Here is a 21,275-nt window from a genome sequence, read left to right as displayed (position 1 = left end):
ATAATATATATGATAATCAAATAGTTTTATAAGATTTGTCTGTAACTTTATTTACATTTTACCTAGTATTATATTTTTTATTTTCTATGTGCTATACATATATCCCTTCCTTTGAAATATATATTTTTTGCTAATAATTGTTATCTTTCCGAATGCTGACTACATATCCTTACTGTAATATTCAAAAGACAGCCTGGCTCACCTGTATATGTTATTTTTGTTGAAGTACTGAAAAATCAATTTATAATTTCATAAAAAAATCCAATGTATTCGATGCTCAATAAGAAATGGATTGAAACTGTGCTATAACGGTTAATTTTTAATACCAATTTTTTGTATAGGTCTCCCAGTCTGCTCCTATGAAATGGGGCCAATTTAATAGATGAACCAATTGATAGATTTTTATAAATAAAATTAATATGTAAATGTGTTCTATGTTTGCATAAATATATTTTTTTTATTTTTCGGGTAACTTTAAATCAGGTTTAACGGTCTGAATCACTTTTGAAGCTAGAAGCTAAAACTACGTATTTTGAGCATTCCAATGTGTGATATCAACACTCAAATCTTGATTATATGTTATCAAAAAACCGAAGTTGTCTCATATTAATGTTTATCTATCTCAGTCTGACACATAGTTCCTCGGAAGGCTGGTCTTAGTTTTTGTTTCGACTGCTAACTATGTGAAGAACCGCTAATATTAAGATTGCTTCCGATACATAATAACTTGAATTACGGTTAAATTTTACATCACCTATTATTCAATGTTTGTGTGTATTTAGCTGTAATTTCTCTCATATAATTTTCTTTTATATAGACATATCGAAATGCACGCACTTCATAATTAAGGCACTTATTTTTAATATTCAAACAATTTTCATTCCTTTTAGAATAGACTATAGGAGTAAAAAACTATATTTTCGTTACGAAATGTGAATATTGTGAAACACAAATTACTACAAAGAATTGCATTTTGTTTTTAGGCCCTTAACTTTTATACGATTTATTGTAGAACATTTCATTCGTGGTTTAATTCATTATTTTTACGTCAACTGGATTCAGTGTTGTGTAATACTGTCGAACTCGTTTAAACAAATGCAACGCCTAAACAAATAGAACGTATAACATAAAAAACGAAACTGGACTTCTAAACACAATATTACTAAAGAATAAATACTGAATATATAAGAATATATATATATATATATATATTTAAGCCCTTAAAAGCTTTTTTTAATTTTAGATTCACCTATGTGAAGTACCATAGCAACGTTTCATCACAAACTGATCTATTAGGAACGCTAAGAAGACAAACATAAACCGCAATTTTAATGTAAATTGACATATAAACATCTTAATACGTATTTTTATTGTAGTTTAAATTGTCCTAATAATTTTTATGATCATCATCATCAGTTCATCGGTGCCCACCGGTGAGCAAATGCCTCTTGTCACATGAAGAGATGTTTTAAAATTATAAGTCCAGATGTCCTCACGATTTTTTTCTTCACCGCTTGTCAGTGGTGTCTAAATACTTTTAGAAAAAAATCACATTGGTACTTGATAGGTTTCAAATCCGCGCTCTCATGCATGAGAGGCGGACCTCAACCTCCAGGCCACCACGACTTGATTTTAGTCACTCAAACTCAAACATAATACTCAATCAAATGCACTGCACTGCACACATGCACTTGCATTTACTCATCTGTATTGTTAACCCAACATTATCTAATCGCTGTAGAAATGTGATGAGCCTCTGTTTATGCATTTTAAAGTGTGATCCGGTCACTAAAATATAAACTAACAGAAAAATAATCTCGTCGATTCCCCAGAGCAAACATTCTATAGCGCGCTGAAAAAAGGCTTGCGCGCATGATAACCCAAACACTAATCAAGTGTAATTGAAGAGATCGCGACGAGTGTTCGTCCAGGCTATTTTCTGAGAGTTTTCGTTAAGCAAAAATTGATTTTGCCCCATAGATAAATAAATTTTACTAAACTGACTGCGTGTAAGCACGACAAGGCCTGGCGTGCACATCGCACGCTCTCTGGAAAGTCGATGGCCTTCGTGAGGGTCAGCTCCCGCTGGTCTTGCATGAACAATTAGTCCCGCTCACGTTCTGGCACCATGCCCATGATGAAATTATCCAGCAAGGCCTCCTCCAAATTCTTGAGTGCAAAGTGTGTCGCCAATCCTCTTATCCTGGCCGCCCATTGAGTGTGCGTTTCACCTGGACGCTGTGTTGGCAAATAAAACACTGGCTTTTCAGCAAACCCGAATCTTTTAGGTGTGAAGTGGTCGTCGAGGAAATTTATGATCTTCCCATAATACAATTCTTCTACCTTCTTAGGTAACGCCAGGTCACTCGCAAGTTTAAACGTTGACTCGCATAATGACATTAATAATATCGCCCTCCGCTTGACTGTAGCTTGTCCGTCTGCGAGGTATTGTCGTTCGCGATGAACCAATGTCCCCGTGGCAATTTGTAGGTATTCCACTCCTGTTCCTGGTTATCAAAAGTGGTAAGGACACCATATATGGTTCACGCTGACATTTTTTCAGCAAATTATAAGTTCGCTTGTCGCCACGTGTTAAGTATTGTGCGGAGTGACAGGGACGTCATTTTAAAACTCAAGTCAGTTGCACACTAATTGCTTTATTAAAAGAAAGACAGCACGCGGGACGCAGCACGCAAACATAGACAAATGCCATAAGTAACAGATAGAATTAAAACCAAAACAACAATTTTATTGTATAGGCTCCTGACATAATACATACAATATGTACAGTTTATAAGTTTGCAAACTATGTGGGCGCTCGATATTTAATCATAAAAAAATACCTTTCAGTAAGTCAGTTAACACAATATACGTCTCATATAAATTAAATGTAGTAGTTTCTTTGTAGAAAATAAATTTACAATAGACAGTGATAAAGTACTAAAAGGTGCTTTTTGAAACGCCGTTTTTACACCACTATTGTAATATTTTTATTGCGATAATATTATAAATCTATCGCGAATGAAAATTTAAAAAATCGAAGTCGAATAAAATTAAAACAATATATTCTTTAAAATAATATGTTAATGCAATAAATACTTATCATTTCTGCTCTTAAATTTAAGGATATTAAAAAAAGACTAATACAAAAGGTTAATTATATTTTGAGCTAGAAATATTGAGAAAGAATTATTGTTTAATATACGAACTCTGTGTGAGACATTTTTTGTATTATAATAATTAAACTGAACACTATCGGTTAGTCATTTTACTTTCATATAAAATATATATATATGTCGGATCGCCGAGCCCATTAGGGTCTAGTGAACTACTCATATTGCAATCCAATCACTAAAACTTCAATACACATTGCAATAACTTTATTTCACTTATTACTATTTGATTAACACCACGAAAGTAATTTACTATTATAGAATAGCAATTATGAATTTGAGCCACGTGGATTGGCGAGTGTGCGTCCAACACCGTGTCCAAGTGAACACTGCCCTTACAATGTGACTGCTCCCATTTATATACTTTGGTGACTGCTACGATGTTGGCGCCACTCGCAACCCCACTCGGCAATCTAACTGACGTTAGCGTCGGCTCTTTGCAAAATTAAAATAAATTGAGTTTCTTTTTAAAATTACATTTGTAATATTTATCAACTAAATATAATCACATAATTAAACGAACACATTTAAATATAAACATAAAAGAAATATAATCAAAACATCAAATAATTTTCTTAAAATGAGGTAGTTTATAGGATATTTTCTGGATACGCTGTCATATATATATTTTAATATCGTTTGGAATATCAATAATTATCAATCATACCATAGGACCAGATTACAATTAATTTTATTTCATTGCAATTCTATGACGAAGTATGTAACAGTCATTTAATTTATAAAAACTTAATATTCTATAACGCGATCATTGAGGTTGATGTTTAACACAAAACCTGATGGAGGTAGAATGTTTTATATACCAGTTTTCATACGTTGGATAGAAATGCAGTCGTGCACTTTCGTGAAAGGTGGCCTTTGTTTAGGAGTAATTTTATAAAAACTTTTAAACGTATCAGAACACAAGAAAGAAATATAAAGTGATGAGATTATAAAGAGCTAAATGTATTGGTAAATTTTACACAAATACTTACATACATGTAAATGATATACATAAGAATTTGATAAAGCAAATATTTTGAAAAATAGGGAATGTACCAAACATAGGTATTAGTTTAATGAAATAAATTTAACTAAAATATAAATTAATTATTGCATTCAGTAATATCCTACTAGCCATATCCTTGTCGTAAATATAATGATTGATATCTTTAAGGTAATGCATAAGTCAAACAAAAAATCAAAAATTAATCTAAAGAATTTTTCGTATTTAACTCAATGTTGCTCGATATAAGTCAGTACAATAAGGTGTTCAGAAAAATGTAATACTAAATAAATATAAATCCTTACGATGCATTTGGGCATCCCAAAACAAAAGAGGAGAAATCATCCTGTTGAATGGCTAGAGGGCGGTGGAAACTTATAATTAAGAATATTATATATAAGAAGCAATTTAAGATTCTTGTTACCGACTTCTATATTTCTATTCTTTTCTCTCTATAGTTCTCTCGATGTAAAATTATCATCCTGTATTATGTTTCTGTAACTTGTTGTCTGACAGTTTACATTTAAAAATAATTTTACGGGTATTTTTGTACATTGGAAGAAAATTTATACAACCTCTTTAAGGTTCACTATGCGTTGTTTTCGTAATTATATCCTTAGTGTTCGATCAACATATATTACAAATTAAATTTTAAGAAAGATACAATAACATTTATGTTACTGTTCACATAGAATTAAACTCTTAGTGAAATAACAGCAGGAATAACCAAACATTATGTTTTATGGCCGTGGCAATGTGTTGCTATATTTTGTCCAAATCCATTTGTATTTCTAACAAACTTTTACCCTTAGTTTCGGGAATGAAAAATATGGTGAATAAGAAAGAAAGAGCAGTAGTACAGGAAAAGACCCAAAATGGAATGAATGGGCCAACGTCGTTAATTATCGTTCCGAAAACTGTTGTAACCAGGAAACCAACTAAGCTGCTCATCGTCATTGTTAATGTTGAACCACAGCTCCTAACATTTGGCGTAAACATCTCACCCATCAAGACATTCGGTATGATTGCTAGACCTGAAAAAATATATTGTAAATGACCAGAACATATGTGAATAAATAATAATGCTTTTAAATGGGTCAAAGTCAAATGCAGATTAGGAAAAAGAGGCTGAAAATCAGCAATGTTTCATCGAACCTTACTTTGTGGGACGCCTCTTTTTTATAGCATAAATTGTAAATATAATAATATTTATATAATAATCTTTATATAATAACTTCTTATTTCATTGTTAATTTTACTTTCTTATTTCATTCATAAGCATTCCGTTTCTTAGTCTATTTTAAGTTTTGTTTTAAAATTTTCAATTTATATCGCAAGATAAAGAAAATCCATTGCTATGAATAACTTACCTGAATCAAATCCAAGGAAGAAAATTGTAAGAACTACGACTGGCAACCAAGATACATTTTGTATCCCTGGATTTTCAATGTCCAACAAATAAAAATATAGTCCCAGCGTGAACTGAAATATAAACATGAAGATAACATTAAATTCAAATATAAGAAATTTTATATAATTGTTGGTCGATACACCTCAAACAAACAATTTGTTTATAAATGTAATCATCGAATTGGAAGACGTACAAACAAGAATTATGAATTAAAATAATAAATTAAATAGTAATTGGGTCGTAATTTCCTCTAAAATACAAATTCCAGCCGTACGTGAAACTAAAGAAGTAAAAAGACATAAACAAGTATCTTTGAAAAGAAAAATAAATTAAAAGTCATACATTAAAAACACTTTAAAGTAGTAAATAAAGTTTTGTAAACCGTATTATTTTGATTTTTGATTTGAATTTTACAAAAGTTAAATCTAAAACCTCTTGTCAACTTTTTTATTTCTAGGTCGACAGATGTAGATCCATATAACATGATACAATTATCACATTGTAAGACAATTGTTAAAATATCAATTACTCTACATAAGTAATAATGGAAGTAATTTTGTATTTCAGGGGTCATGATCAGTATAGTGCAATGGCAAAGTCAACATAAAGTACAAGTAAAAATGTGTCCTTAATTAATGGTAGGTTCTTTTTGAACACTTTCAAATAGAGGACAGCAAAACGATTTGAAATTATAGAATACTTTACATATTTTGCTATTATATTCTAAACAACTATTTAAAATTTTTGTCTATATTTCTAAATAAGAGTCAATTAAATCAAACGAAGTGCCAACCTTTGGTCAAACTATATTTTTTGTAAATTTGATATAACAATAACGGGTAAGTTAAGTTTCCAGGCTCAAAATATCCTAAATTCTGAACAAACGTATCACCTAACCTAATTTTTTTGTATTAATATTTTTTTTGGAAACTGTTGTGAAAAATTTTGTAATGTTAAGACGAAACCGCTTAGCATTCAATGGATTCACCGTGCGGGTGCTGGATTCATCGCGTTGCAGGGAGAGGAGCTTCAACAGTGCCTAGGACTTGCGATCCAAGTGTAGGTTTAAGAGGCCCCTATCTAACGCGCATTAAACATTCACCTCCACCGTCCAAGCTCCTCTCTCTATCTAACTAAATTTGAAAAAAACCTACAAGAGCTGCCTTCGAAGTACGTTCCCAGAATGAATTGATATTATTTCTGGAAAGGCCCAAATCTTTTAGTAGATTTTAGAGAGATTTAGCCTTTATACTTCTCACTTCCACTTCTACCGCGTACAAATCCACGACCAACCTATTTTTAGCGAGTTCGTTAGTGAGCTCATAATATTTACTGACCTGACTTGACTGTCTTTGGGGATTTTGGTTTTCGAAGGTACCGTAAGCTCTAATATCACAAAACGCTTTAAAATTCGTGAATACATAAATATGTCTGGTCTGGAGACCGTCGCACAAATATCATCTGGGATTTGGTATTGTTTCTCATACGTATCCATCATTATAGTTCGATCCAAAGCCGCATTAAGGATAGAGTAAGGCTTGACGTTTGATTTTATGGTCCTAGTGCCTTTTCTCACAAAACCTACTTATCACTCGTTTGTGGTTATTTCCCTTGGTGCTCTGGCTACCGAAAGACTAACCGCTTCGCGTGTGATTTGTAGAGCCCTATCGTGATGACACGAGTATTGCTCACTATCCAGGAGTATCTTACATCCCACAAGCAATTGATTATCAGTTCTAACTGCCTTCCCACAGATATAGCAAGATTTTTCGTTACCTTCACTCCATCTTACTAAATTACTTTGATCTGGGAGAGTCATTTGAAACGCATTGAGATTAAATTATAAAATGCCGGCGACCGATCATGAATTCAGGTGCTCCATTTTAGTACTAAAGGGATACAAAAATCTCCTATGTCTAAACACTTGTTCGGCATCTCTAAACTCATTGCATGGATCTTATATTTAGCATTATCGTCTTGCCGAATAAAAGACTTCAATATATCCGTATCTTTGACTTTCTTAATTGATCCTAACCCTACTCTGTTACTTTGCGCCCCTATCATAAACTGATTATGGAATTGAAATCTTAATTCTAGCTCTGTGGCATCTTTGTCTTTTGGCAGTGATGTAACGACGTCATCATGGGTTTTCCCCAAGATATATCTCTTGGAAACTATTAGGTATTTTTTAGAGCTCTGACGACCATTTTAAACTCATCAAAAAACTATTGCGATCCCTGAATAAAGCTGATCAATCAGCCTTTAGCACGAGCCCGAACCACAACTTCAACATCTTTATGACGCCTGCATCTAATTTTGACAAAAGTGTTTTATTAAAATTATAGACGAGTAAAGGCCAATTTAAACGTGAAGTTAGGTAATTTTCGTAGATCCAAGCTTTTCTGACGTTACTGATCTCTTGGCTGACCTGTATGTACCTTTTTGAGATCGTTTAAAAAGCTTTCTACAATTCCTTCTGAAATTCCTTCCTTAAATTAGGATAAAATATATTTTTAACAAAACATTAAAATCAAAATAACTAAGGTATGAATGTAAAATTTTAGTAATTTAACTAGCTCAAGAAGAAAGTTTAAAGTGCATTTAAAAATATGACGTACCATAGACAAACAACAAATTGCACAGGAGATCATCAAGATGACCTTTCTCCCTATCTTTTCAATAAAAATAGGGGTCACGGTGCTTCCCATTAATTGAAAACATCCAATAATTATCATTCCAAGATTTCCTTCTATTTTTGAGCCGGCTAATTCAAATATTCTAGGGAAAAAAATACGACGGCCATCACACCACTGAATTGTTGGAAAATGTTAATCGTCGTCAGTCGGAATAATGCTTTTCTGTTATTTCTTAATGTAAATAAATCTCTCCAATCTTTAATATTGCTTATAGTTCTGTAATCTTCTTTTGCTACAATGAATTTTTCTAAATCGTCCAATCTGTCCAAGTCCTGTAATGTTTTCTTAACAGCATTGTCATCTCCTGTAACAATAGTCCGAGCTTCAATGTTGTAAAGTTTTGAAATAATATAAGTAAAATTTTATCTGTTACCAAATTTAACCTTTTAAAACGTGAAACATCGGAGATTCTGGAATCATTAGTAGGCCTAAAATAAATATTATACTGAATGCCAACCCAACGGAGGTTGATTCTCGATAAGAGAGGAATGTTGCTGCTGAGAATAATGACATCGAACCTAAAGTTGTAAATATTCCTGCAATGGCAAGCAGGGTACCACGCCTATTGGTAGATCTGGGAACAAAAATTTATTTGTCACAAAGACAACATCATTAATATTTTTAATAAGAAAATATATTAAGGTTAACGAGTTATTTCTTTGTCCTTTTAAATATATATTTAATATGAATTATGATTATTAATGACTAAAAACGTATGATTGACGAATTCATAGTGACTAGAACAAAATAAATACCACAACTTATCAAAATCGTATTACATCTCAAAAAGGTTATCAAAAATAAAGTAGAGCAGCCAGAAATAGAGATACAGTACAAAACAGAAACGCAGGCAAACTTTTTCAATCTCTTTCTGTGCGCATGAGAAAGTAGAAAGCGTATTGCTTTGTGTACCGGAAGCGAGGAAGATCTACAACGAAGGGATAGAAGCCCACTATGCGTCTGGTTGTCCGGTGATAGAAACGGTAATGTAATGCCCGTATACATATATACGTCTCGGCGTGACTTACTGCCGAATTATTGCTAGGAGCCCGAGTTACTTTGCAGCTGTCTTAGCTTTGGACTCACCCACCGCCCAAACTTAAGGTTCGAGGATACCTCAATACCCAATATCTGGAGACGGCTAGAGTATTCTAAGGATACGTTTCGAAAAGGTGGAGTCAGGGTGAACGGAGTCTTCTTGGCAGTGAAAAGACACGCTTCCGTTTTCGTGGCGTTAAAGTTCACAAGATTGGAATCTCCCCCTTCGGAGACTGCCTGAATTGTGCAATTGAACACGCTTTACCATGGCCTTTCCTTCTAGCTCTAATTGATCCCGACTGGACCTAGGACTAGGTTAATATAGTGATATAAAATTTCTCAGTTGACAGCACAGTCGTTAAGCGTTACGACTGTGCTATCGATTTCGTAATAAAAACCACTCGGTAAAAACAGGTATATAATTATTATGTTGCAAACTTTGAGCTGTGTAGAGGACAGACCCCTGAGGTAACGCAACGTTAACAGCCATTGGCTCAGACGAGCAGCCATTAACAACTATTTGAATTTCACGGTCCCTCAAAAAGTCAGATATCCAGCTAACTAGACGAGGGTATATGCCATAGCTGAAAAGCTTACCAATAAGGCCAGAACCTGACGAAAGCTATCGAGTAAAACTGCGAGGGCCACATCGTTATTCTCTAGAGCTCTCTCGTATAAATGTGTGGCGTGTTCCAGACGATCCCCAGTTTTTCGATTTCGGCGAAATCTATATTGACGGTCACTGAAGAGATTATTGTCTTTTAGGTATGCCATGCGGGGTCCGTTTTTTATACGTTACATAACCTTACAGATTATGGAAGTATAATTACTTGCTATGGAAGTATAAAAGATCTGCTTATTACCGTCCGATATATTAATATCGGACTGAGCAGATACTTTCGCGCCATAATGATTAGTACAGTAGAGACAAACCTTCTTTAACGTTCTTTTGTAGGACTTGGTAGCTTGGTTAAAAGCTTTTTTCTTAAATAGCCTCCAGAGTTTTACGGTTTTTAGTACATAACTCATGAGTACATAACTCATGAACGATAAGCAGAGCATATATTAATTATGCTTCTCAGCCTTATCACATTCGGCTGTGAACCATGGACGAGCTTTGCCACCAGTGGGTACGTCGGTAAAGGGGATAAAATATTCCATTGCCTGACGTAACACATCAGTTATAGCGTCCGCGCGTCTCGACGAATCTCCTGTAGACAATCAAACCTACCGCCAAGGCTAACATGCAAAGAAATATCGCAACCCATATAGCGAGACTTCAAGAAATATGATTATTTGATAAAAAATATTTTTGGTATTGTTAAATATTACCAAAGATCTTCTTTATTTAATATAAAAATATATTGTTTTTGGTTTCGTCGAATTTTCCTATTATTAATTATAAGAAGTCTCAAAATAATTCTTGTAGAGTAATGAGATCTAAGACTTTTGCGAGTTTTATTCATTGAAACGAAACTAATATTTTTCGGATATACTACGCGTGCTTTATTTTTGTAAAAATTACATACACCCGACGTTTCGGTTACTTTACAGCAACCGTGATCACGGTTTACGTAAAATTAACGCGAAGTAGATCAGAAAAATATTAATTTCATTTAAATTCTTGTAGAGCTCTAAAACCCAACATCGCGGAAGTTTAATACAAACTTTCAAGCCCTAGTTTTAGGAGGTGAACTCCTACGCTGGGAAAAAGAAGGCGGGAGTACTCCCGTTGCTTCCAGTCTCAACTTTAGGTCTGGTGTCAGGGTAGCCTTTAAGCCCTTCCTTCGACTGAAATTTAAACTGTATGGGTCTCTTCAGTGGCGTAGCTAGGGGGGAGCGGCAGGGGCGGGCCGCCCCGGGTGTCACCCATTTAGGGGTGACACCCGAGCCCGACTATGACCATCAGATGTAAGGGGTTTTCCAATAGGCACTTCGCCCGTTTTACGGTCGCGATGATCGTCCTGCCGAGTCGACTATCCGTCGATTGGTGGACAAATTCGAGTCAACCGGGTCAGTTAACAATCAGTCGGTTCCCGTGCGTCAACGTAACGCGAGATCTGCCGAGAATATCGCCGCTGTGCGCGACAGTGTCCTCGAAAACCCGCGGCAGTCAATTCCGCGTCGCGCACAGGAACTCGGCCTTTCGCAGACGACAACTTGGCGAATTTTGCGTTGTGACTTGAGCCTGCACCCGTACAAGATCCAGCTGACCCAAGAGCTCAAGGTTAATGACCATAGACAGCGCCGTGTGTTCGCTGACTGGGCATTAGAGCAGTTGGAAGTTGACGCCGATTTTGGCAAAAAAATCATCTTCAGCGACGAGGCGCATTTTTGGATGAATGGCTATGTCAACAAGCAAAATTGCCGTATTTGGGACGAGACCAATCCACACGAGGTTCACCAAGTGGCAATGCACCCGCAGAAAGTGACTGTTTGGTGCGGATTTTGGGCCGGAGGCGTGATTGGTCCGTATTTTTTCGAAAACGATAATGGTGTGGCCGTCACCGTCAATGGTGAGCGATACCGGTCGATGATAACCAACTTCTTTTGGCCTGAAATCGAGAATATGGATCTGGACAACATGTGGTTTCAACAGGACGGCGCTACGTGCCACACAGCACACGCTACGATGGAAGTTCTGCACGATCAAGCGCCCTTAATGGAAAACCCTATTGTTCTTTCTACCTATAATAAATCGTAAATCTGTGGCAGAGAGATAATTATAATATCCTACCACAAGCATAATAGATTGATATTTAAAAACATAACAATGTGCACACTGTCAATCGGTCAGGGATTCCCCCAAAATTTAATACCCCGTTCGCGCATAAAAAACGCTGGTCAGGGGATTCCCTCGATATAGAGCTATCACTTGTATTGTGGATTGGGCAATTTCTTTTGTTTCCGTCCGCATTCATTTCAATATTCTTTTACTGAAACTGAAACCAGATTAAACAATCTTGGTATTTTAACGATAGAACATGAAGCAACACAAAGTATAAATTTTAAATTTTGAAGACGTGATTTCGGACTTCGCAAGTGTCAAAGCTAGAAGGAAGAAATTTTAATATTTAGCATTATAATATTTTTTTCACATAATGTACTTATATTTGTAATACTCGTATTTTAATAAAACATAAATGATTATAACTTATTTTTATATTACAAGTTTTGATTGAGTTTTGGGGTGACATCTACAAAATCCGCCCCGGGTGCCACCTATGCTAGCTACGCCACTGGGTCTCTTAGCAACATAATCCCTCCGAGGAATTCGGTGAATACGAAAGCGGTCCCGAAATGTTCCACTATGGTGATGAGGTTGACTGTTGGTTGTTTTATTGGCTAAATTGTCAGGCATGCGAGGCTAAGCATGCTTGCCGGGAGCCTTACATAACCTCCCCGATCATCGGACCTGGGTGATGGGGGGTATGCAACAAAGATTCTTTCCAAAGAAAAAAACGTTTGAGGGGTACATTTCAAAATTTTATAGTTGTAACTGATATGTCGTTTTAAGATAATGATAGCTAACAAACAGAATTTTAGCTTTCTAATACCTATTTAGACTAAGAAGTTTAATGATAATCAGTAAGTGACAAAATAAGTGTTTTCAACTTATTAAAATCGTGTTGTACTAGCCTCTTAAAATTATATATTTTTATACTAACGCTATTTCTCCCAGATAAACGATGACCACAAGAAAGATGCAGCCAACGCTTAATCCTGTCAACAGTCTTCCTATGAAGAGCATCGGCACATTGTGGGTAGTAAGAAGCAAAATATATCCTGAAAGAAAAATAATATTATTGTATAGAAAAAGTCTATATATATAAAAATCAATGCCACTTTTCGTTGTAATGTTATAACTCAACAACGCATTTACCGATTTGGCTAATTTTAGTCTTGAATTATTTGTGGAAGTCCAAGGAAGGTTTGTACGTAGAGAAAATTTTAACAAAATTATTAAAAGGTTTATAATCAACATCTTTCTATACTCCCATATACAAACAATTTGTACTAAAACTTAACAGTCAATTTGAACCTTAATACCATACTATAAAGTTCAAGTAGGTATTAGTGAAGAGATTTCTTGAAGGCAAAACAATCGAAGACAAACAAAGTGACGTTAGTTCTGTCTAACACATTCAATGTCATCATATGTCCTTTCATTTTAGCAGCGATAATTATTGCTTTGTGTTTATATTTTTTAAAATACTGTTGAGTTTATTCAAACAATCGGTGAGTCTTGAATTAGTATAGTAAAATTAAATTGTTTAATAGTGAATTGTTTAATAGTGAATTATTTAACGATATTTTTATATATGAAGGTAAAATGCCACGAGACAGACGACCAAACATAGGCCCGCAAACGCGTGATGCAAATCAAGTGGCAATATTAAGACGATCTCAGACTGCAGATGAACGCGCACAAGTTAATGCGTCTCAGCGTGAACGTAATGCACAGAATAGATCTGTTGACCCTGTACCTGTACTGAATCTTGCACGGCGATCACGTATACGTCGTGCTGTTTTGGCTGAAATGCTGCGTGCTGCGTGCTGCTTTTAATTACAACAGTCAGATTGATTATAGTACGCACGGATACATTGGAATGAAGGACGCAATATGTCCAGTGTCCACATTGTGATGCGGCTATCTTTTCAGGTGAAACGCCCGGCATGTATTGTGCTAATATTGTGCTAATGGTAAAGTGAGATTGCCAACATCAAAAACTCCACCCGAACCATTGTATTCATTTATTTTTGGGACATCTCAAACCTCTCAGCAGTTTTTGAGTCATATTCAACAATACAATTCGGCATTTCAAATGACTTCTTTTGGTGCTACTAAAATTATTGTAGATAATTTTTTGCCGCCTTTTAACATAAATACCACAACAGGATTGTCCCATGTATATATCAATCCGAATCCATGAAGTCTTAAAAATTCTGATCTAACATCTGCCTAAAATTGCATACATATTACAGATTCAGGGCCAGATTTATCTTCAAGCTGGTTCGTTATTGCCATACCCCGACGCGGATCTTCAATTTTTGCAAATTTATTTTATTGGTGATGAAAATCGTGAAATGGATCAACGTTGTGCAATTGTTTCAAATACAAGGCGAGAAATTATTCGTAAGCTATAAAGGTTCTTCCATCAGCATAACGCATTACTTCAATTGTTCAAAATTGCTCTCGATCGTATGCCATCTGATAATCCCAAAATTGTAACAAGAGCTGATAGAACACCTTTTGGAGAACATGCAAGACGATTCAATGCACCGAAAATTGATGAGGTTGCAATTGTTATTCTTGATGATCAGTATCAATCCCATAATATTATCCTTCATCGCAGAAATGATCAATTGCAACGTGTTTCGGAACCGCATCGTTATTATGATGCATTACAATACCCAATATTGCATTGGAAAGGTGACGATGGCTACCATATCAATATACCGATGATTGATCCGTGAACAGGTAAATAATTGATCTATTTTCAGTGTGTTAATATTTCATTTGTATAATTTTATAATGTCAGATTTTGCACTTATCCTCAGGTCTACATGTACAGAAAAAAGTTAGTGCCATGAACTTTTATTCGTATCGATTGATGGCCTGTTTGGAAGTCATCAGTTCTTTGGAGATATGTAAGTAAATTGACACTGAACATTAAAATGCGTATTCACCTACATAATGTTGCAACTGCCCATGAGTTTTCAAAACAATTGTTAGAAATTGTTGATGGCAAAATACAAATCAACAGTACCAACAGACTGATCACTGTACCGAACATTTTTTACCGAACATTTCAAAATCATGATTGATTGAGAGAACGCGTCCTTTTAACTCCGAAGAACCTTCATATCAATGCCATTAATTTTTAAATTCAAGTGAAACTGCCAGGTGTAGTCACGACATATAAATCAATTGACAGTATTATGAATCAAGATGAGGCAATGAATTATCCAATTGAATTTTTAAATTCATTGGAACCGAGTGTTATACCACCGCATTGCTTGAATCTGAAAGTTGGTGCTTTTATTATATTATTGCGAAATATTAATCCACCAAAACTGTGTAATGGCACCAGATTGGCAGTGAAAATGTTATTGCCAAATTTGATTGAAGCTACAATCTTAACTGGTAAATGAAAAGGAGAAGTGTGTTTGATACCGCGTATCCCTATGATTCCAACTGATATGCCACTTGAATTCAAAAGATTACAATTTCCTGTGAGTTTATCATTTGCGATGTCCATAAACAAGGTCCAAGGGCAAACACTTCACGTTTGTGGTGTGAATTTGGAGGAGTCATGTTTTTCACATTTCCAACTTTATGTTGCCTGTTCCAGAGTCGGTACCCCCAATTCTTTGTTTCCTCATGCTCAAAATGGAAAAACAAAAAATATTGTTTATCCAGATGTTTTAGACTAACCCATATAGACTCACCATAGTAAGAGTATCCAATTCTCTTGTATTTTTTAGTTTTTACTCTTTGTCACAGTTTAGAAATAACGTTTGTTAGTATATCTTTGTGTTTATTGCAGATAAAAATAATATAAACATTTACATTATGTTTCAGTAGTGGGTTTTGTTCAGCAGTTTCATATTTTCGAATTTACAGAAAGTAATAAATTTTATTTTCATGTTTTATTTCTAAGTCTATTTATTTTAGCACACCAAGTACTTCGAAATATTAAAGATAATACAATGAATGAAGAAGGTTACAACAATTTATACACCGTTTGTGCCCAGTGGCAGCGGCGTATTAAAAAATGTTTTTGTGTTTTTATTTTATAATATTGTTTTCTACACATTCCCTAAGAAACCGTTTTATTTTTACTGGTCAATATCATTTGGGTCAATTGGACTTTTAAACAGCTAGCAATTTAAAATATTTTTTTGTTTGAATGAAAATGAACTTGATAATCATTTCTTTTTTATTACTATGCCTTATACGTAGCGAAACACGTACCGGGCCTCTAGTAATTTATAATAACAAATACGGATGTGAGCGAGTGTATAAAGTCAATTGTTTAAAAGTATCAAAATTTTGATTGAGTGAGGTGCCCTTTATTGCATGAACTAACCTGTCATACTGACAAAGCCACCTAGTAGCAAACATGGTTTTCGACCCTTGAAGTTTGAAAGCCATCCAACCAAATATGAACCTGAAAAAGTTAAATAAAAAACATATTACTGATGTTATAAATGAGATTTTATGAGGATGTATGTATCTATGGATGTTTCTTAGACTTATACAAATAAAAACTACTTAAAGGATGTTAATGAGGCTGAGAGTAATTTAGCCCAACCATCAAAATAACACATGGCCTATTGTTTATTATAACATTCTATGTTATCTCTGAAGGCATATAGTCATAACAGTTCTAATAAGAATGAAGTCACGAAGCGTAAACTATAGATATCGCTAACCGTAGCTTGCTGTATGTAATGCTTTACACACGTTACACATCCCACTTACCCAATTCTGAAGTCCAACAAACGAAGTTACAGGCAAACTTTTCTTGTTTAAATTTGCATAGTAATTTTTACCCACCTGGTATGGAGCCAACGTATAATAGAGATGCAGTTAGAGAAGCTTGTGCGTCGGTCAGATTTTGTGATAGAGGAGATTGATCTAAATCCTGTAGTTTCGGTATCATGGGCCCAGACCACGAAATTGTAAAACCAACAAGCGATTGTCCGATGTACACTAAAATGAATATTATATTTAAGACAACACAGAATTTAATACACTTACGTTGTAGACGCTGATCTAATTTGGTGAAAATGATTTGCAATTGATTCTTTAATAAAGTAAATAATAAGGCTCTCATTTTATTATGACTAAATTATGGACAAAACAACACCAACGCAAGGATATAAACAACTCTCGGGGGTTCGTATCAATAATTACATGAATTATAAGTTAAAGGCTGTTCCGTATGAAGTCCGTAGAATATCCGAAAAATATTAGTTTCATTTAAACGTCTACATACTTTTTTTTTTTGTAAATATTCTTTGTTATAATTCTTTATATTATAAGCTTGAATTTTCATATCGTTTGCTCGTGATCACGGTTGCTATAATGTAACGGAAACGTCGAGAGTATGAAGTTTAAAATAATAAAAAGTACGAGTGCAAATTACAAAATATTACTTTCATTTTAATGAATACTCGCCACAGCCTTAGATATCAATAATTAAGTGCCTTTTTAATACTGCTTCGCAGTTTGTACTGAGTTGTACCAAGGTTGTTTAAAAAAAAATCTTTTATATCACGTATAGAAGAACTCCAATAACTTTTATTCGACAAAATGTATTTTTTTCTTATTGTATTTAATTTTTTCACCATGGATTTAGTTTTTAAAATAGTCTTATGCCAGGCAAATTATCATTGTGTTATATGACCAATTAGTCAGCAACATGAACATTTTAAAATCGAAAATTCAAATAATGATTAACTTCTATGCTTAGTCCGTCAACGTTTATAAATTTGATTCTAAAGTAACATTTCATTCGTGATCTCATTCGTTATATTTAAGTCGACCGGATGTGGTGCCGTGTCAAACCGTTGAACTCGCTGAGACGAATACAAACTGTCAACATATAGAACGCAAAATAAAAACACTGAAACGAGGGATTTGTAGAATACAACGAAAGCAACAAATAATATTTAGAAGCCTGGTGCAACATCCTTATCAGCATACGAAGTGTACCTTAGCAACGCTTCATCACTATCACATCAGATCTATTGTATTGTAGAGAGATTTAGCCGTTATACCTCTCGCTTCCACTTCTACCGCGTACAAATCCACGACTAACCTATTTCTAGTGATTTCGTTAGTGAGCTCGTAATATGTATTGACCTTGATGGTATGGTTATTTCCTTTTGCGCTCTGGCTACCGTAAGTCTAACCGCTTCACGTAAAATTTCCCGAACCCTATCGTGAAGACTCGAATAATAATAATGAAAAAGTGTTGGTTCATTTAGGTTTAGGTCAAGGTCCTTTTAGGTCATTCTAATTTAGTGTTCAATTAATATAAATTAGTGTTAATATACTTAATCTGTAAGAGGCACCGACTTCAATAGGTGATTAGATAGTAACAAACTGTAAATATTTAGTCAGGTAGTAGATTATTTTATTGGAAAGTAATAAGAATAGTAATCGTAATTGCTTATTTACTTTATTTATTTATTTCCCTCGTATTTTAGAGGATTTTATTTTAAAATCTGTCTTAGTGACCGTGAGAGCGCCTGAGGTATGCAAACTTTCAGATAATAGTAGAATTTTTTAAATCGGTCCAGGAGTAATAATAAAATTGGGAAACATTTGCAACGAAAACGAAAGAACCTCCTCCTTTTTTGAAGTTAGTAAAAAGATAAATAAATTTGTCTTCCCAATATGGAGGTCAAATATAATACGCCTTAAATAATGTGTGTCATATATGTTTCAATATTTTAAGGATTTTCCTAAATTTTCTCAGGATTCCATAATCAAGCCTTGTTGTAATCATCACGGAATCTTTTGGGAAGTCTACCCCTATAAATAAAGAAATCGAAATCACTTGGCGTTGAAGTTACCCGTTTATTTGTCGCACGCATACTTAATGCTAATTTCAGATTTATATGGTTTTCTCATGGGTGCCATTGCCAGAACCAGACCAAATTGAAATGAGACCAAACGGAAAGCACGAGCTTTCAAATAAAATCATTGCAATCGCTTCACCCAGACAAAACTTAAGAGCTAACAAAAAATTACAGATGAATTGAGAACCTCCTTCTGTTTTGAAATCGGTCAATAGACGCAATGTAGCTTAGTATTTAATTAATTTAAAATATATATATTATAAGAAATGTTATTACTTACTACATAATGAAATAAGTACTTGAAGTTGAAATCCACTTAATTTAATTTTATGCATTTTATTCAAAACACAAATAACACGACGATATCAAAATGAACACTAAATGTGGAGTGTGTAAGCTGTGTCTATATTGAGATAAAGATGTTTGGCATATTTATGATTATTAGAGTATTGTGTCATTTCCTTCTCTCAGATAAGATAATAATATTAAATATATATTTCTTTGAAATTACAAAAATATTTTCTGTGTGTACAGAATATCAAAAGTGTATACAAACTGAAAAATACCAGAACGTAATAATATATCACTTATAAAATAAATATAGACTTTACACTCTTCAGATTACGTAACTTGCTGTAATTATAATCTGTGTCAGTGAAATAGACCGTTTGCTTCCTAATCCTTTGGATAAATTTAATTTGAAAAAATAGATAAATGCGCATTATGCACTAAGTTTAGCTCAAAACAACGTTATTTACCTACCTACATGGTCCATCGAAAAATTTAATTAATTATATTTTTAAGAACGGTAACAAGTCAGTTTATAAAAGAAGTCAGAAAAGTAGTCTGTTATTGTTTAATTATAATAGATTTTACTAACTTTATCTTCATAATTATGTTCCATTATTAAAATTCCGAAAGTATTGCTATTTTCTTGTCTGTCTGTCTCTTTCTCCACTTTTACTTTCAATCAATCAATATGATGTCAATTGGAACGATCGTCTGCAGAATTATGATTCCCTGGTAACTTTTTCCAGTTTGAGCTGTCAAATCTAACATTTTCAATTCAGCCATACAGTTTTAGTTACAGATTTTAAAATATTAAATTAAAAAATAATTAATAATAGTAATAAATTAGTTTATGTATTCAGCTATAATAATTTTAAAATATATATGTTTTTAGGTTAGCCTTTGTTTCGACTGATATTCTTTTTCGCTAAGTATATGGTTCTTCTCCTACGGTCATTTTACATCAATCAACTACAGCTCTACTTACTTATTGAATTCAATGAGTACTTCAATTTTATGATATCCTAGTTACTGATGTTATGAAATAAACGAGACCTAGACCTACTCATAAGCATGCTCACTACATAAATAAATGATTTCCACGGCATGCTATGTAACCAGAGCTGGGCCGCAGGGCCAGCAGCAATACCCCATACAAAAAAAAATAAACGAATAAACAAGCCCTTTACTTGATACAATAATATTTTTTAATACGTATAAATAAGTTAATATTAATTTGAATCAAATATTTGACTATAAGTTTCGTTCTGGAATGTTGTGACAACCGAATTCAGCAAATTTATTTGATTTGTAAAACATCTAGCCATTATATAAACGTTTCGAATGTTTGTAAAAGTTCGGCCAGATCGAGTAACTTTCAAAATTGAAATCGAACTGTTGTACAATGTTTATTTGTCTGGATATCTCGGAGTTTAGAAACTTTCAGGCATTTCTAATATCCTGTTGTTACATTGTTTTCTAGAAATAATGTTTTTGTATTTTTTTAAATGCAATGTAGGTAGGTCATTACGGTCTAAGTAAAATAAATGTAAATGTATTTTTTCTTTCAGTTTTAAAACTTTTGATATTATTTGTAATTAGGTGGTAGAGACTTGCTGTTGTTAAGACAGTGCAGCTCGAGCATGGGCTGGCTCGATCGAGAAAGTACCACCCTGTCACAGAAGATCGGCGTGAAGTAGCCTTTAATAGCTGCGTTGCCCTTTCTCTGCTTCCACCCTTTTCTGCCCTTTCCTTATTCCCACCCCTCCCTCTCCCTAAAAAACCAAGGTTGGCAACGCATCCGCAACAGAGATGTTGCGGATGTCCATGATCTATGGTGACTACTGCCCATCAAGTGGGCCGTCCGCTCGTTTGGTACCTATCTGATAAAAAAAAATATTTTTTCAAATAAATATGAAACAGCACAAAAAGTAGTAGTACAGGAAATCACTGGTTGTTGCGTTCTCAAGATTACTTTATGTATTTTAATTTTGTTTTTTTTTCTTTAATCCTTTAATCCTTTGGTCTGATACAACAGTGTTTTTTAGTTAAAAATACAGTAAACCTTA

At 34.1% G+C, this 21,275-nt stretch overlaps 1 protein-coding gene across 2 annotated transcripts; it reads right to left on the bottom strand.

The window, feature by feature from the left end:
* Positions 1 to 3,365: 3,365 nt before the first annotated feature.
* Positions 3,366 to 19,313, bottom strand: LOC116774760 (facilitated trehalose transporter Tret1-like). Of its 2 annotated transcripts, XM_061524101.1 has the most exons (8): positions 19,199 to 19,313; positions 16,886 to 17,041; positions 16,416 to 16,496; positions 12,990 to 13,107; positions 8,667 to 8,857; positions 8,206 to 8,587; positions 5,547 to 5,658; positions 3,366 to 5,210 (listed from the first exon to the last, which is right to left on the bottom strand). In XM_061524101.1, the coding sequence occupies exons 6-8, from the start codon at positions 8,320 to 8,322 to the stop codon at positions 4,939 to 4,941; spliced, it is 501 nt and encodes a 166-aa protein (XP_061380085.1). In that variant the 5' UTR covers positions 8,323 to 8,587; positions 8,667 to 8,857; positions 12,990 to 13,107; positions 16,416 to 16,496; positions 16,886 to 17,041; positions 19,199 to 19,313; the 3' UTR covers positions 3,366 to 4,938. The 2 variants fall into 2 exon arrangements, with proteins under 2 accessions (XP_061380085.1, XP_061380084.1); XM_061524100.1 differs by lacking the exon at positions 3,366 to 5,210.
* Between the last annotated feature and the right edge of the window lie 1,962 nt (positions 19,314 to 21,275).

This window comes from Danaus plexippus, chromosome 23 (genome assembly GCF_018135715.1).
Source record: "Danaus plexippus chromosome 23, MEX_DaPlex, whole genome shotgun sequence".
Taxonomy (NCBI): domain Eukaryota; kingdom Metazoa; phylum Arthropoda; class Insecta; order Lepidoptera; family Nymphalidae; genus Danaus; species Danaus plexippus.
The sequence above is the reverse complement of the archived record's forward strand: the minus strand, read 5'-3'. Positions and strand labels throughout refer to the sequence as shown.

Coding starts and splice junctions, on each gene's coding strand:
- LOC116774760 (XM_061524100.1), bottom strand. CDS start 19,253: ATGCATAAAATTAAATTAAGTGGATTTCAACTTCAAGTACTTATTTCA. Junction 8,858..12,989: donor GTTTATCTGGGAGAAATAGC/GTTAGTATAAAA, acceptor TTTTGTTCCCAG/ATCTACCAATAGGCGTGGTA. Junction 8,588..8,666: donor GATGTTTCACGTTTTAAAAG/GTTAAATTTGGT, acceptor CTATTGTTACAG/GAGATGACAATGCTGTTAAG.